At 38.6% G+C, this 17000-nt stretch overlaps 1 protein-coding gene across 1 annotated transcript in view; it reads left to right on the top strand.

Annotated features, from left to right (window-relative positions):
- The window catches only part of RpS11 (ribosomal protein S11), a 36825-nt gene extending 35105 nt beyond the window's left edge, over positions 1-1720 (top strand). Inside the window, 3 exon segments of the mRNA XM_090373780.1 lie at positions 1599-1648; positions 1651-1668; positions 1671-1720. Coding sequence (XP_090229906.1) covers positions 1599-1648; positions 1651-1668; positions 1671-1720 — 118 coding nt within the window.
- The last annotated feature ends 15280 nt before the right edge of the window (positions 1721-17000 follow it).

Below are 17000 nucleotides of genomic sequence, written 5' to 3' on the forward strand. Positions count from 1 at the left end.
AAAAGGTTGCGAGTGTGTACAAGTGGTTAACATTTTTGGGATGAATTGTGAAACGCATAATTAGGAAAAGGCCAAGATAGCCCCTTTTTTTTGTGGGCTTACTAGCTTTAAAGGAAGAATGAAGTATCTACCAGAAATTAGTAAAAAAACGTCTCCCACAGCACACTGAAGCAGTCATTACAGCCAAAGGTGGGCCAACATGCTATTAAATTTTTTTTTAGAATATATGTTTTGTTTTGTTTTCTAGAATTTCCTAGTTTAAATGTTTCACTTGTAATGGTTCAAAACCAATAGATATGCACAGAGGTCAATTTTTTGCATACCAGTGTGGGGCTTTTTTTCCAGTGGATTACAGCAGCATTTAATTACTAATTCAAAGTGTGTTACATTCACTTTTTTTTTTTTTTTTAATGAAACAAAACTTAATTCTGCAGGAAAGAGAAAAGAAAACATTAATGTTTGCTTCAATTTGAAAGTTTTAAAAACCATTAAGTGCACAAAAAATCAGCATTATGCATTTGCCAAAATTGTTTTCTCAAATAATTACTATAAAAGAAACCATTTGTGATAAAAAAAAAAAAAAAAAAAAAAAAGCCTTTTTGTTGTGGTAGTAGCAACTGTTCCATGAGGGAACCTTTGTTCACATTACACTGGAACTGAAAGTTTAAACTGTACACAGCAGAAGTAGTAACATCATGGTGACCCGATTTATCAGTCACTTATCACAGAAATTGAGTTAACAGTAACAAGTCGTTTCTAAAACAACTCAGGCAAGATTGTATAGTATCGAAAATAGAAAGAGCAGGCACTATTTAAGCAACAGTTAATGCACAATAGATATTTTGCTGAGCAGTCTGTATGACTAGATGCAACCATTGCTGGGTTAAATACAAATAACCACAGAACAATCAACTATTCGTTTAATGAAAAACTCTGCTGGCCTTTCTAAATACTTCCACTCTTTCAGCCATTATTTTTAACATGCCTGTGCAATCTGTAACCTTGGCTTTATGTGGTGCTATTACTTGCAGTCTTTGTTTTCTGAATTATGGCCTTTAGAGTCACAGGAATATGTGAAGATTTTCTTGAAAAATCTGTAATGTTGAAATATCAGATTCACTGTTCTGTGCATATTTATTTTAGTTGTGGTTTCTTGCCACAATTTTTTTCATACTCTGATGTGTTAAGACCAGTGGGGCACCTTACAGCCAATACTGTAATTTGAAATTTAAAAATTTATGTGCACTAAAACAGTTGGTTGTTTATACAAGAAAAAATTCCTGACAGAAGGGTCAGTAGTCCCAAGGTGTGTTTTTAATAAACTTGTGCTGTTTTGAATATGATTGTTATAGTATATTTATAAAACAACTTTGACTATTTCCTAAGTTTTGTTGTGAAAAATGTATATAAGCAACTATTAATATAAAGAATGTTGGAATTTGTTAGGATTAAAGAATGATCTTGGGAATTTGGCTTTGGGAGGGGGGAAACCACTAGTTTGTTTTGCAGATTATATCATATTTAAAGTTAGTTCAATGCTAAATATTTATATCATATTACAGAATATGTTATAGAATGTGCACTTGTTTATATTTCAGGGATGTAGCAATAGGAGATGTGGTCACTGTTGGTGAGTGCCGTCCTCTGAGCAGACTGTGCGATTCAATGTTCGAAAGTAACAAAGGCTGCAGGAGCTAAGAAGCAGTTTCATAAACTATAGAATATTGTTTATATCAAAATAAACTCTGTGTAAAAGCGTAGTCTGTGTCTTTTTTACAAAAAAAGTCTAATGGATAGTAATTAGCAATTAAATTGCTTTTAGAAAGTTAATTTTATATAACGTATTTGTAAATCTATGAGTGAAAGGAAGATTTCAAATCAAGTAATGCTTAAAGTGGTTTTTCTTAAATTCAATGGAAGTTTTTTTTTTTTTTTTTTTTTTTACAGCTGCAGATTCAAGCTTGTAATGTATCTATCCTGTAACAATATTTGATTGAAACTTCTCCCCACAGAATGAACAATGTACAGATTGTGAAAAACAGCTATCTTTGTGCCTAACAAATAACATTAGGTATGACAAGTTCATTAAGGATGGGGATGAAATTTAATGGTTTTGTTCATCTGTGAATGATTCTCTCCCTACTGTCTTTAACACCATACCTAGTTTTTACTAGGGTTTTTTGATTTTTTTTCCTTTTGCAAAACTGGTAAATTAGCCATATAATATAAATATTACCTTGTGACCTTAGTAGTTCTAATGAGAAACGAACCCACAATTTCATCATGATCTGGTGTGGTTAGTTTGTTTTCTCTTCCCCTGTTGAATACTGACTGACAGCATTAATTCAAATGTACTTTTCTGTATGTGGAGATTGGAAGGAACAAGGAAAGCCAGTTTAGTTTCATATAAAGACCCCAATTGTGAAGTCTATGAATGTTCATGCCAGAACAGCCTTGGCTTGTTCCATGATGTTTTCATTATGCAATATGCATAAATCAAGAAACTTGCTCTATATGGTTTGAACAGGGTCGCGTTAATTGTTGAACCAGCCCAGAATTTTTTTTCATTGATATCACCTGTGTTTCATTTTTGAATAATTTTTAGTTACAGTTCCACACGTGGAGAAGTTATGTATCAAACAAAACCATTGCATACTGAAAGTAACTTCCAGTCCATAACCCTTACTGACTTCTAAAATACTATTGATGCATAGATCCATGAGTTATATTCCTCTGAGATTGTTATTTGGTTTTTTTTTAGGAGCATTAGCAACTAAGGCCATATTGCTCCGGGATGCGGTGGTCATTCCTGACCTTTCCGTATCCTCCGTATTTGGTGGTGACAGGCTCGAACCCCGGTCTAATCAAGAAGCGTGTGCTGCGCACTGCTGCTCCTTCCCACCTGGCTACGGAGGCGCCCTCCTCTGAGATGATATGAATGTTCATTAAATGCAGCACTACAATATTCTTGGGGGGGGGTGAGAACTGGTGGATAAATTGCTGATTGGATATAATCTGTGGCCACATTTTGTTAGCTTTTGAGTGCTAGTGTATGTACAGTGTATTGTTTATGCTTAATATGCAGCATATCGATACAATTTAACAGCTAAGAGCAATAAACAGTTTGAAGCATTGTGTTGGTAGAAAACTTGAGAGGTGAGGTGCATGTGTTCTGACTGGTTCATAGCTGCCATCGAACACATTCACTTGTTATAAGTAGTTTTGGATTTTAGTACACTTGGAAGGGGAGCCACCCTACTTTTAGGACTTTTCTTCCAATTTGTTAAGCAACCTTCACCTAAGGCTGGTTAATTCAGTTGTAGAAGAAAGCCCAAGTGTGTCTGCCCTTTTTAATCTCATGTTGAAATTTGTCAGAACAGCCAGCAATGAGAGTAAGTTAGCATTAGTTGATGTATATGTTGCAAGAAAGCAAGCTTATACAGCAAGAAAAAACTCATTTCACCCACGTGGTTGCGCCAAATGCTTGTCTAGTTCAGCCTTAAATTTATTTCAGCTATCAATGACAGATGGAAGTCTCTTCCAGCAATCAACTACCTGCTGGCTTAAAGCAAACTTCTGCACATATATTCTACAACTGTCTTTCCTCAGTTTGAATCTATGCCTCCTCAGGTTCTTAATCTGGGCAATTGGAAGTATCCGGTCAATATATACACACTGAAAGAACAATTTGTGGCACACTGGTACTTTGGTGATGCAACACTGTCACCCCTCGTGCTACACTGCAGAACTTCATTCACATAGATGGCGATATGAATGTGGCCATCGACGTCTGTCTTGCATTGTTTCAACCAGCCGGAGAGCAACTGTGTCACTTCAACGAGGGAGGTGCCGGAAACGTCTCCAAGCGATCATTGGCTGCAATAGGTTACTGCAGCCACTGACCCACCAGAATTCCATTGCTAATGCCACAGGACTATGCCTCAACTGGGCGAAAGTATTCTCGTTTACAGTTATTTTGGGAGGATGCATATCTGGCAGAAACTACAAAGCTATACATGTGTCAAGGAACTGTTCAGGCAGGTGAACGGTCGGTAGTGGTTTGGGGTGAGTTTAACTGGCAAGCAGGACCTCGTATGTTGAATCTGAGTAGTCCGGGTTACGTATCCATCCTTGCAGACCATTTCTGGTCATCGTGCACCCCCAGGGTAAAAGACTTCCAGCAGGACAATGCACTTTCCCACGGAGCTGTGGTGACTAAAACATGGTTCGAACAACATCCCACAGATTTTACCACTTATTTTGTTTTTAGGAGCATTAGCAACTAAGGCCATATTGCTCCGGGGATATGCGGTGGTCACGGGCTTTAACCCCAGTCTAATCAAGAAGTGTGCTATGCACTGCTGCTACCACTGTGGAAAGGTCCATTTGAGCTTTGGATCCTTTGCCCAGTAATCCAACGGAATTAAGGACAGCAGTGCAGCAAGCTTGATTGGAAATACCTGAGGAATGTTTTCATGGACTCAATGCCTCACCGTGTGACCACTTATCCAGGTGAAACATGAGCCTACCTGTTGCTAAGTAGGGAATCCCATAATATTTGTATATGTATACAGTATTGCTTTTTTTTAGGTTGGGGAATACAGACTACAGAAATACCTAGCTTAGCATGGGTTTTACTATAACATGGTTTTCAATAAAGGTAAAGTCTAATTTACTGCACATATTAAAACTCATTGAATGAGTTTTAATATGTGCAGTAAAGCCCAGACATGCTCTCTCTCTATATATATATATATATATATTGTTGTGGCCTAGGTACAGTACGGTACAATATGCTGTGGTGCCAACTCTTGTCTCATGTGTGCATGTGACAATAGCCCCTCAGGCAGTCAGCTGCAACAGTGTTCAGTATTCTTAATTTCATCTTTTTGAGATGACGTGACAGCTTTTCAAACTTCATTTCACTTTTTTTTTTTTTTTTACCCCTTTAAATACGATCGAATATATATCTGTGTCTTGGGTAGGAATCGCTCCAGCAATGCATTCTTTTGGCAGCATGTTTTGCCCCATTTGGTAAATGATTTCACTGGTTTTGAATTGCAAGTTCAGAAAACTGCTGGAGACTTTGCATTCGAAAATTTGGACATTGTCAATGTATGACTGCATTGACTTGCATGCGACAGATGGTGCAACTCTCCTTGAAATTGATGAGCAAAGTGCATATGAAGAAGAGGAAAACAATTCTGAAGTGTCACCAAAGTATTTTCAACAGGAGATTGCAGAAAGTTTTTCGGGGGATTGACGTGGTCTGCGAGGCGATCATGAATGGAGATCTGAATGTTACACATAGCATCAAGATATGGTAAAAAAAAAAAAGTCCACCAGACCATTATTAAAATACCTAAATAGACAACCGCCTTTTTTTCTTGTCTATCATGATATTACCTTTTCATTAAAAAAATGTTTGCAATATATTTTTTTTTAATTGGCCATCAAGCGCAAATTGTTTATAGTTTTATTATACAGTATAATTTGTGTTTCTCTGGTACGCATTCAATTAAAACCCATTATAATTATACAATCAGCACGGTTTCACATAACAGTTTCGGTACCAATCAGTGATATGTTGGGTATTGCTGTACTTGCAAAAATATCAACCACTGGCACGCTTGGCATTCGTGTCATGAATACATGCATTCATACTAGAAGTAAATTAGTGAAATACAGTAGATGGGTAAAGGAGTTGAGCCTATTCAGTTCAAGTGAGGAGTCAGTGCTATATTAGCATTCTACCATTTCAGTAAAACTAATAAGGTCAGTGATGGTGGATATGTTATGCGTTATGCTACTGCAGCTGGAAAGTTTGACAACTCACCAGAATATGCTCAAGAATGTTATTGTATGTCATTGAATAGTGTTAAGGGGCTTTTACCACTGGAATGGTGGTCATTCACTGGATATGGGGCATCTTTGGGATTCTGTGGAAAGGTCCATTTCAGCTTTGGATCCTTCGCTCAGTAATCCAATGGAATTATGGACAGCAGTGCAGCAAGCATGGATTAGCAGGTCTAAGAGGAAAACACTGGATATAATCAGTGTCCTTATTCTAGGTAGAAATGGCCCAGTTAGAATGTCGATGATGTGAGGAACTTTCCTGGTTTCTTTTTTTTTTTTTTTTTCTTCATCTTCGTGGCTGAGTAAGTATGGACTCCTAATTTTTTGCTTTCAAATGTGGCACTAGATCATTTTGCAGGTCTCCAGTTTCATCATACTGAGTGGCACTGCAACCGGTCTTGTGAGTGCAGCACAAATAGTTCACGGTGGTTGAGGATAATATATATTATCAAGAAAAGAGGCGATTGAATTTCTTACCAAGGAAGTAGTGACATGCCTATCAAAAATGATTTTGGTGGCAATACTATAGATGTGAATACGGTTAGACGTTGGGAAAGTAACAAAAACTTAAATTAGGGTCACCAGTAAGTTATTACATATGCCCATGTGTTGTCTTTGTCGAATGCTGGCACAGGAAGTCATTTGTATGGAAATTCTCCAGCAATACGAGAGTAAAGACAAGATTTTTCTTTCACACATAGGTGGAAAAATCTGGTTCCACCATTATGACCCTGAAATGAAGAGAAAGTGGGGCTTGTTTGTGACTTCTTGGAGCGTGACGCTACAATCAACTCAGATCGATATGTGGAAACGTTGAAAGCTCGCATCCATAGAGTTCAACTGTACAAAAATTATTGAGTTTCTTCTTCATGACGATGCACGACCACAGCATTCTGTGCACTAAGGAAGCCATTGCGAAACGGGTGCACTGTCCTTCCTCACCCCTCTCATAGCTCGGAACTTGCGCCTTTCAACTATCACCTCTTCAACCCTGAAGGATGCACTCCATGGAACCCGATTTGCAGGTGACGACCAACTGAAGCACAATGTTCACGAAGCTGTTCGGAGCAAGAATAACGACTTTACAGGATTAGAATACAGGGTCTGACTGTTGGCGGTAGTGCATAGAAAATGGCGACTTTGTGGAAAAATAACGGCATTTTTAATGATTGAGGAGTTAAGAATTAAATGAAATTTTCTGAAGAAAAAATAGCGGACAATACCTTTGTACAACTGGTACGAATATAATACACAGACCATGAGTTTTTATCTGATGGATGGCTATAATATAATTTTTCGTTCCGTTTTGAAATGTTTTGATGTTCCAGTTTCGTCTTCATATCGCCTATATATACACCTTTCAGCTACACTTTACAGCTATTTCATGTTTTATGAATAACTGATTTAGCATTAGCATTAGCATTAGCATTAGTAGAGGCATTTGATGCAAGAAAGCAAGCTTATACAGCATCAGCCAAAAAAAAGTAACATAAATAAATAAAAATAACCACTTCCACTTCACCCCTCTGTTCGTTCGAAATACCTGTCCAGCTGAGCCTTAAACTTATTTAGGCTATCAACTTCCACGACAAGGGATGGAAGTCTGTTCCACCCACCAACCACCCGCTGGCTAAAGGCAAATTTCCGCACATCTATCCTACATCTGTCTTTCCTCAATTTGAATTTATGCCCTCTCAGGTGATTTTTCTGAGCTAGAGGAAGAATCCCATCAGCATTGAGCATGCTCAAACCATTCAAGGCTTTGTACACCTCTATCAGATCACCCCGCTGGTGCCTAGTTTCCAGACACTGTAATTTGCAAAACTTAAGCCTTTCTTCGTAAGAGAACCCCTTTGTCCCATTCACCAATCTAGTTGCCCTTCTCTGTACTCGTTCCAGCAGCTCTACATCCTTCCTGAAATGAGGCCTCCAGGCCTGTATACAGTACTCTAGGTGTGGCCTGACCATTGCCTTATACAAGGGAATAATCACCTCCTTATCCCTGCTAGAAAAATTCCTATATATCATTGACAATACACCATGAGCTACTCTTGCAGCTCGTCTGCACTGCTCAGAGAACTTCATATCTGCCTGCACCACCACCCCCAGGTCCCTTTCATTCTCTACCACTGTCAGTGTAGTACCACAGAGTTGATACGTTGCTCTGGGGTTGCTGTTTCCCATATGTAGTACTTTACATTTGTCAATGTTAAACTTCATTTGCCACCTCGAAGCCCATCTGCTCAACCTTTCCAAATCCTGTTGCAGCAGCATAGTGTCAGTAGTGTCCTTGACAACCCTGCCAACCTTCGTATCGTCTGCAAACTTGGACATTAAGCCTGATATACCATCATCAATATCATTTATAAATACAGAAAACAATAAAGGCCCCAATACTGAACCCTGAGGGACTCCACTAATAACATTAGTCCACGATGAGCAGTGTCCATTGATTACCACTCTCTGTCTTCTCCCCCTCAACCACCCCTTTATCCATAGCAGCAACTTGCCTCCAATGCCACACTGCTCCAATTTGTGCAGCAGTCTTCCATGTGCAACAGTATCAAAAGCCTTTCTAAGATCCAAGTATATAATATCAAAGTTATTCCCTGCATCCAGTTCTTTTGTGACTGCATCATAGTATCCAATCAAATTGGTCAGGCAAGACTTCCCCTTAACAAAACCATGCTGTGTCCTAGCTATAACTGAAGTCTTGTCTAGATGATCCTGCAGTGCTTCTTTCACCAGTGCCTCCATTAATTTTCCGGGAACAGAAGTTAAACTCACAGGTCTATAATTACTTGTGTCAGCCTTTGATCCCCCTTTGTGAATTGGGGTCACATTTGCACATCTCCAGTCAATGGGTACCTCCCCTGAGTCCAAGGAAGCTCTCATAATTATGGCTAAGGGTTTGCTTACCTCCTTTGCTGCCTCCTTTAATATAACTGGATAGATCCCATCCACCCCAGGTGCCTTTCTTGTGTTTATCTTCAACAATTTCTCCTCCACTTTGCTCTCAGTTATTACAAGATTCTCTAGCTTACTGCTAGAGTTGAATACACCTCTGGCATTCCCCTCGCTGAATAACTCCTCATGTGTGAATGTCGATGCAAAATATTCATTTAGTTTGTTAGCTACCCGAGCAGGGTCATCAACAGTTGACCCATCGATCTCAAGTGGACCAATCTGATTCATCCCCTTCCTTCTAGAGTTTACATAAGTAAAGAACTCTTTGCTGTTTTTCTTCGCATCCCTTGCCAAGGATCTCTCGTAATCTGCCTTCGCCTGCCTAACCTCCTTTGTAACTTGGTTACAGATCAACTTGTATCTATCATAGGCGTCCGTGTCACGTGTTAATTTGTATGTATCCCATGCATTTTTCTTCTCTGCCATATGCCTCATTAGTTCATCTGACAACCATTTAGGCCTAAACCTTGAACAATATTTCTTAGTTGGTATGTAAAGCCTAGTAGCTTCCACGATAAGTTCTTTGAATGCTTCCCATTTTGAATTTGCTGTTGGCAATATCATCAGTTGATCCCACTGTATAGAATTTAAATACTGTCTCAGTCCATTGTAGTCGCCTTTACGAAAGCAATACCCCTTCCCTTTACCCCTAATGGTAGTTACCTCTTTGAGTAACTCCCACTTCAGCACACTGTGATCACTGCCACCAAGTGGTTCATTTATCTGCAGATTCTTAATGCATGAAGAATCACTACTGATAATCAAATCAAGAGTATTACTCCCTCTAGTTGCCTCCCGAACATGCTGATGTAGAAAACAATCATCCAATAAATCCACAAAAGCCTTGCTACTGTGTGAGTGACCAGCCCCCAAATTCCAGTCAATATCTGGGAAATTAAAATCCCCCATTATAAGACTCTCTGATTTACTGGCCCACTCTATTTCTCCGAACAGTTTCTTATTATACTCATCAGAGTCATTAGGCCTATAGCACACTCCTACTCTCAATTTTGATCTCCCAATGCTTATGTCACACCAAACTGACTCGACACTGCACTGTCCAGCGATGTCGACTGGCTTCACTTCCTTGGATTTTATGTGTTTTTTAACTAATAGCATAACCCCTCCTCCCTTCCTATCCTGTCTATCCTTTCTGTAGACATTGTACTCCCCAAATTCCAGTTCTGCATTTCTTATATCTGTGTGACACCACGTCTCTGAAATCCCCACAATATCTGCCTTTGATGTTTTGAGCAATACCTCAAATTCATCAAATTTATTTACTAAACTCCTAGCATTGGTGTACACACAAGTATACATGCACCTGTTCTTTTTCTTAGCTACCCTAACACAACCCATGTGTTTACTTGTACCCCAATGATTCCCAGCAGTCTCTGAAATATCCTGCATCTTATTTTCCAGGCTGCGGCTCATTCCAATAGAAGCAGTGCAAGAATCACTTTCACCTCTGCCAGTGGCTACTGTTAATCTATTAGTCCTTGTATCCCCCCAATCTAGCAGTTTTCCGACCCACCTAACATTGCCTCGATAGCATCAGCAAACATTCTTGCACCCTTTCTATTTAAGTGTATCCCATCCCTGTAGAAGCAGTCTCTCCTGTTAACAAGTACAGACCAGGCTGAAAAAAATTCTACCCCTTGAGCCCTGCACAATCTTTCCAGGGCCGAATTGATTGACAGGGCTCTCATCATATACTCCCTCCTATCGTGTCTGGGCAGAATTGCAGACACTTTCAATTTCAACCCTAATTCACGGCTTTTTTTCATCAGTGACCTGTACTTGTCAAGTAATTCCGCCGGTCTCCTACTCTTAATGTCATTAGTGCCAACGTGTACAACTATATCACCTTTTGTGCCCTTAAAAGATGATATCCGCTCTACAACGTCATCAACTTTTGCCCCTGGCAGACATACCCTGGTCCTATTCCACCTATCCTTTTTACAAAGCATGTTTCCCGTTTCCCTGACAATAGAGTCACCAACAACTACTAGTTCCTTTGGGACCAGCGCATTCTGCCTTGGGGGTTGCCTAAGGGCAACCCCCAAGGCAGAATGCGCAAGAAGCAAGAAGCTCTCGATCTTCATTTTTTAAATGAAGATCGAGAGCTTCTTGCACTTTTAAAATACTGGATTCAAATGTGCAATTTCTTTTTAACTAACGCCATCCCTTTCACAAGAATTTCTTATTTCAGTCTTCACTGCACTTCGATTTTTAGACTATTCTGTCTCAACCTGCTCCCTACTTGAATAGTTTATAGACTATTCTGTCTCAACCTGCTCCCTGCCACATTCTCGTGGCATCTAGGGAGCAGGTAAAGCAAACCTGGACAGTTGGTGTTATACGTGTATCAGTTAACTTTGGTACATACTAGTAAACTCGTATTGTTTTTATAGTTTTTGGTGTCAATTGCTCATGGTCGTTCCCAGGGTTATATGCATATAAATAAAAAATGCACTGTTTGATTCCAAAGGTTTATTATAATACTAATATAAATGTCACACTATGGTCACCTGGAATTTTCATTGAAATGGCTATTTGGGTGGTGGTATCCAATGAGAATAAGTAACAATAGTTTCTCCACCGGTGAAGCGTTGCCTCTGCAAGTTGTGAGATATCAGGCAACTCGTGAAGGGTTTCACAATATGAGATTTTATGAAAACGATGCCATTTTACAATTTTCGGTAATTCACTATATATCTGTCACCCTGGGGTCCTTGACGATGTATTTCCTATAGTTCCTGGTAGGTTTGCGTGGGTAGCACAGTGACATCGTCACCGTCCTCCCCACACTGGGTAGAAAAGGCCCAGGTTCGAATCCCGGCGATGACGCGAGGAACTTTAATGGGCTTTCTTCACTCCATGGCTGAGTTAGTCGGCCTTGAAATAAAAATATTCAAGGAGATCTGAATATGACACATCTGACGGAATAAACAAACAAGGAATAGCTAGCATAACTCAAGAAAGATGAAAAGGTTTCTGTGACCACGTTTTCAAGATAGGGCAGAAGCATTGGGAAACTAATTGAATTATTGAAGAATTTACTGAGTCTTTAGTGTTTAGTACACTTGAAAGTGATGGCGAAACGGAAACAGTTTAAGAGAATGATTAATGTAAGGTTTTATTAACGTTATTAAATATTAATTATTTCTGCCCTCCGTGGCTGAGTTAGTCGGTGTCAAGCGTAGACAGTCTGGTATATTATTATTATTAGCCTTATGGTGCAAGGAAGCCTAAGGCTTATGTTGCACCAGGCAAAAAAATAAAAAAATCTGAATTACCCTGAGAGAGAGAAGTACTAAACAATAGTTTAGATTTAGTTTATTTTTTTATTAATAAAATAAAAAAATTTATTATTTTTTAATGAATATTATTTATTTATTTTCAACATTTATTTCTGAATATTATGATTGTATTTCAGTAATCAGGTATTACAATATAGCTATAAAAAGAAATGGCTACTAACTACCAAAACGTGTTATTCATTTGACCAGCTGCATGCTCTCTTTACTTCTTCGTCCCCTATTTCAGAGAATAGAGGTGCCTACGTAGCCATGTCCTCAGGTATCTTCCAGTGACAAACAGAATATACAAAATAAGAGATAATCATACTCCCTTCCGGAAACCGGGAGTATAATTATCTCTTATTAGGGTGTGATTATTTTCTTCTAATTTTCATTTATCATCATCACTTAACAGGTTGTTTACAATGGCTTTAGCACATGCTACAGAATTTTCTGGAATTAACAATTTTTGGTATCAAAGCTTGTTGGCTTCTCCTCGGTGGGTTGTGAAAATTATTCTTCATAACTGGGTTGTCACTATTGCAACACCAGGGTATCTGCCCACCCACCGAGGAGAAGCCAATAAGTTTTGAAACGGTGCCGTCTGGGTGGTGGTATCTGCTGAGAATAAGTAACAAGAGTCTTCTCCACTGGTGAAGTGTTACTTATTCGAGGTAGTACAATAACATGGCAACTCGTGAAGGCATTCACAATATGAAATATAACCAAATCTATGCCAATTTAATTAATTAATTTAACTACTTTGGTGATACTCTTGCACTAACCTAAATAATTAATGATTAACTTAACGATTTGAGAAGAGTAATATCATTAAAGAAATAAAGTTCACCAGTCCATATTTCACCTTTGAATTTGCATCTTAGCTAGTAATAGTTTGAGAAAACAGTGCAGTAAAACTGCACAGAGCGGAATCCCTTACAAAAGGACACTTCATCAAATAAATGCAATTTATTTGATGAAGACAGTGCCCTGTAACATAACATCTCGGAGTTAAAATGAGGAAAAATTAACACGAAAACAATATTTTTTCAAAACAAGAAGCAAAAAGTAATACCACGTGCAGCCAACTACCGGTTTTTGCTCGAATCCCTCCTGAAGTCATGTAAAAATCTAACTTTTTTTCACTAAACGCAAATGAAAAGTCAATTAAACACATGACCACTCTTATAATTTTTTTTATTTTTCCAACAACCGGTTTTTGCTTGAATCCCTCCCGAAGTTGCGTAAAATCCTGACCTCAAGTACTTTTATTGCATTAAATAATAAACTAGATTAATTAAACGAGAATTAGAATAATAATATAAATCGTTGTTTGCCTGCCAATTGCACATCCTCATCTCCATCCCTTTTCTCATAAAAATGTAATTTTCTTTTGCGTTTTCTCCCTTTGTCTGACTCATAATTTGTATTGTTTGTTAATGCAAAACATTCTGACTCTATAGTATCAAAAAATTCATTGTGGTTTCGAATGTCTTCTAATATGTACAAAGATAACGATTTTAAAAGATTTATGGCATTGTGTAAATCAGAATTTTTATTTTGAAGATTTTTACTAGTTGCATTCAATCTTTGTAGAATTGCATTCCATATGAAAAGTAAAAGCGTTGTTTCAAAGTTTTCACATAGCTTTTTTGCATCTAATTTTGTTACAGGTTTTTCATTACAATCTTCAAAAATTTTTAATAAAGATGCCCTTGGTCAGCAACGATGCTTAAGTACGATGTGGCATTCAGACGTGAATCTATAGGTATCAATGGACCCAACGTGTGCCAAGAAAACATTCCCCACATCATAACACTGCCCCCACCACCTCGCACAGTAGTCGTCAGACATGACGGATCCATGGATTCATGTTGCTTTCGCCAAATTCTGAGCCTTCCATCAACATGATGCACCAGGAACTACGACTCGTCAGACTAAGCAACTGTTTTCCAATCCTCGATAGTCCAGTGCTGGTGTTGCTGTGCCCACAGGAGGCGTGCTCTCTTGTTCTTCATTGATAACAAAGGTACGCGATGTGGCCGTCGGCTGTTGTAGGCCATTCGCGACAAAGTGCGACTAGTGGTCCGTTGCGATATTTTGTTCTGCGCACCAAGGTTGTATTCTGACGTGATGTGCGACATTGTGGCCCGTCTGTTTGCTTTCACAATTCTAGCCATCCTCCTCTGATTAACAAGCCATTTTCTTCCACAGGAGTGCTGTCGAGAAGATGTTTTCTGTTCGTTGCACCATTCTCGACACCCCCTTGAAACTGTGGTGCTTGAAAAGTTCAGGAGAACTGCCGTTTCAGAGATGCATCGTCCAGCACGTCTTGCACCTCCTACCATGCCACGTTCGAAGTCCGTTAGATCACTCCTTTTCCCCCATTCTTGCTACGGTTTGTACGCTTAACTGATACTGGAAAGGTTGTTGTGCTGCATTTATATCCACAACTGTGGTCATGTGACTTGCAACGTTGTGGAACAAACCATTTGTGTGCACAGCACGGGTGTACCTAATAAAGTGGCAGCACAATGTATGTGCTCAGAGGCATATAGAGCAGTGGAGTACACAATAGTTTGCAGATATCTGATTGTAGTTTTTGCATTCGTATTGTGAAGAAGGTGTTGATGGACAATCCAGCGCATTCGTAATGTAACGATATTCGTTAAGTAATTGTATCAATACGCATTCAATTCGATGCTTTTATAATGAACTTCAAAGAAAGGGATGAAAAACTTCATAAAAGTAATTTCAACAAAATGGATAGCTTATAGAGTTTTGTTTTAGAACATACTTATTGTGTCATTAATCCTCCAGTTTCCAAAACATATGAATTTCATACCTAAAGGAGTCTCCAAATATGTACAGGGTGAAGCTAAAAAACGAGATTTTTTTTTAAATTATTGATTATTTTAAATACAGAAATTCCAATGTTTATCTCCTTCAAAGTACTCTCCAGTCCCGTTTATGCAGCTCTCCTTTCGCGGTTTTCAGATCTAAGACAGCAGTGGAAGTCCTCGGAATATTCTGCCTTTAATTGCTGCGTTATGTTCTTCTTAATGTCTGCTAATTCCTCAAATGGTTTATCTTTGATGTGGATTTTAATTTTCAAGGCACACAGCCCCAGTTGTGGTGAATAAGGCGGCTGCTTCAATGTTGTGATCTTATATTTCTAATATAGTATTTTTTGTAATGCAAAAAATTTTGCAATCTTGAAGAATACTTGCTTTTGTTAAATCCCTTAGACTTGTACACATTTTTCTTTTTATATCATAAATGAGTAGAAGGTTAAAAATATGTCTCATGATTATTGATTAGGCCCATTAGTTATAAACTGAACAGTTAACTTTTCATAGTAGGAGGGTGGAAATCAGTGCATCTGTTGGGTACCACGAGATCTGTGGAAGGTTAAGAAGTGGTCTAAGAGAAATTCTGTGGTTTATTTGATGATTACAAATGAAAAATTAGGAAAAACTAATTGTAGTTTCTTTGGTTTTCTTTTATGCTGGTACACGTACTTACCAAAAGTATTTGGGTCACCCTTCCCAATTTAGTGAATAGTTGAAATTAGATATATGTAAAACAAAAAAAGTTGATAAGTATGCAGACATAGGATTCGATATCATTTATTTTGTGGCATGGAATTTAAGAAGCCTCAAAGAGGCTAAATTTAGTAACAAACTGACACTACAATCACCAGAGGTTTGTTTAGTGAGGAGAAAGTATCTGCTGCTTCTCTTTACCCGAATAAAGATTAGAATAATCAGCACTAAACTTTAAAAAGATGTTCTTCTACATAGTGAGGAGAGGGGGGTTGTAATCATGTTCTTAGCGTGTGTGTCCAGTTGAAGCTGATGTTGAAGGTGTGCAGTGAAGAATATTCATCTGATGACCATAACTGGAGTTAATGTGATTTTTCCTGGTTACATATGTGTATTGGATTGTAACCATAGTTCTTGTCTCTGGAGGACAGCGTGGAACAAAGGTTTCGCCAATATTAGAGCTTGAACCTTTTCTGAAGTGGAACTTTATTTCTTTGGAAATTTCCAGTGTTTTCCAACAAAAGTTGCAGAGTTCTCAACCTGAGGATTTGGTGTATGTGTTTCCTCTATAATTAAAGCTCTATAACCTCCCTCTACAATTAAAGCCGAATAGCAATAAAGTTACTGTAACACCACAGCAAATCTAATAAGTACAAAGCGATTTGTGTTTTGTTTGAAAAGGCCAACATTCTCATTGGAATTTGTTTAGATTACATACCATCCGACCTGACTGAAGAGGACAGAATACGAATAATTATGTCGATGGGGAACAGTCTGAAACCTAATTGCCCTACTGATTTTAAGTGATTTCAACTTGCCCTCTTCCTAAATGTCTAGGGCCTTGCAAAGCACTAGTTAAAGCTCTTCTCGCGTATGACTTACGTCAGCTCAGAACGCCTCCTTCTAGAGTCGGCCAGTTACTTGACCTAATCTACAACCTTCGGGAGATGAAATTAAGGCCCACAGTGTGATCATATTCCGTTTGCTGGTGGCCAATGATAGAATAGACGGCATTTCGCGAAATGAGACAGTATGAAGACCAAGGGCTGAAAACAAATTCATTAGAAGCCTCACACTGCCTTGCAGAAAAAAGGCAGGTGGATATCGATGGGACAGCCAAGCTTGTCTGAATCTCACCCCTACACTTCGGCATAGTATAATTCTAGTGTGAAAGGAGACTGAACAAGTAAAGGTGTACCAGAGATGGGATTGGACCGCTAGACTGAAAGACCACGTGATGTACAAGAAATAGAAGGCTAATTTCTTAAGAAGCAAAAGAAAAGCAGTGAAACACATAATCTATGAGAGACTACGGCACATGAAGAGAATT

The sequence above is a fragment of the Mastigoproctus giganteus genome, chromosome 5 (genome assembly GCF_048544385.1).
Source record: "Mastigoproctus giganteus isolate SK-2022 chromosome 5, ASM4854438v1, whole genome shotgun sequence".
Classification (NCBI taxonomy): domain Eukaryota; kingdom Metazoa; phylum Arthropoda; class Arachnida; order Uropygi; family Thelyphonidae; genus Mastigoproctus; species Mastigoproctus giganteus.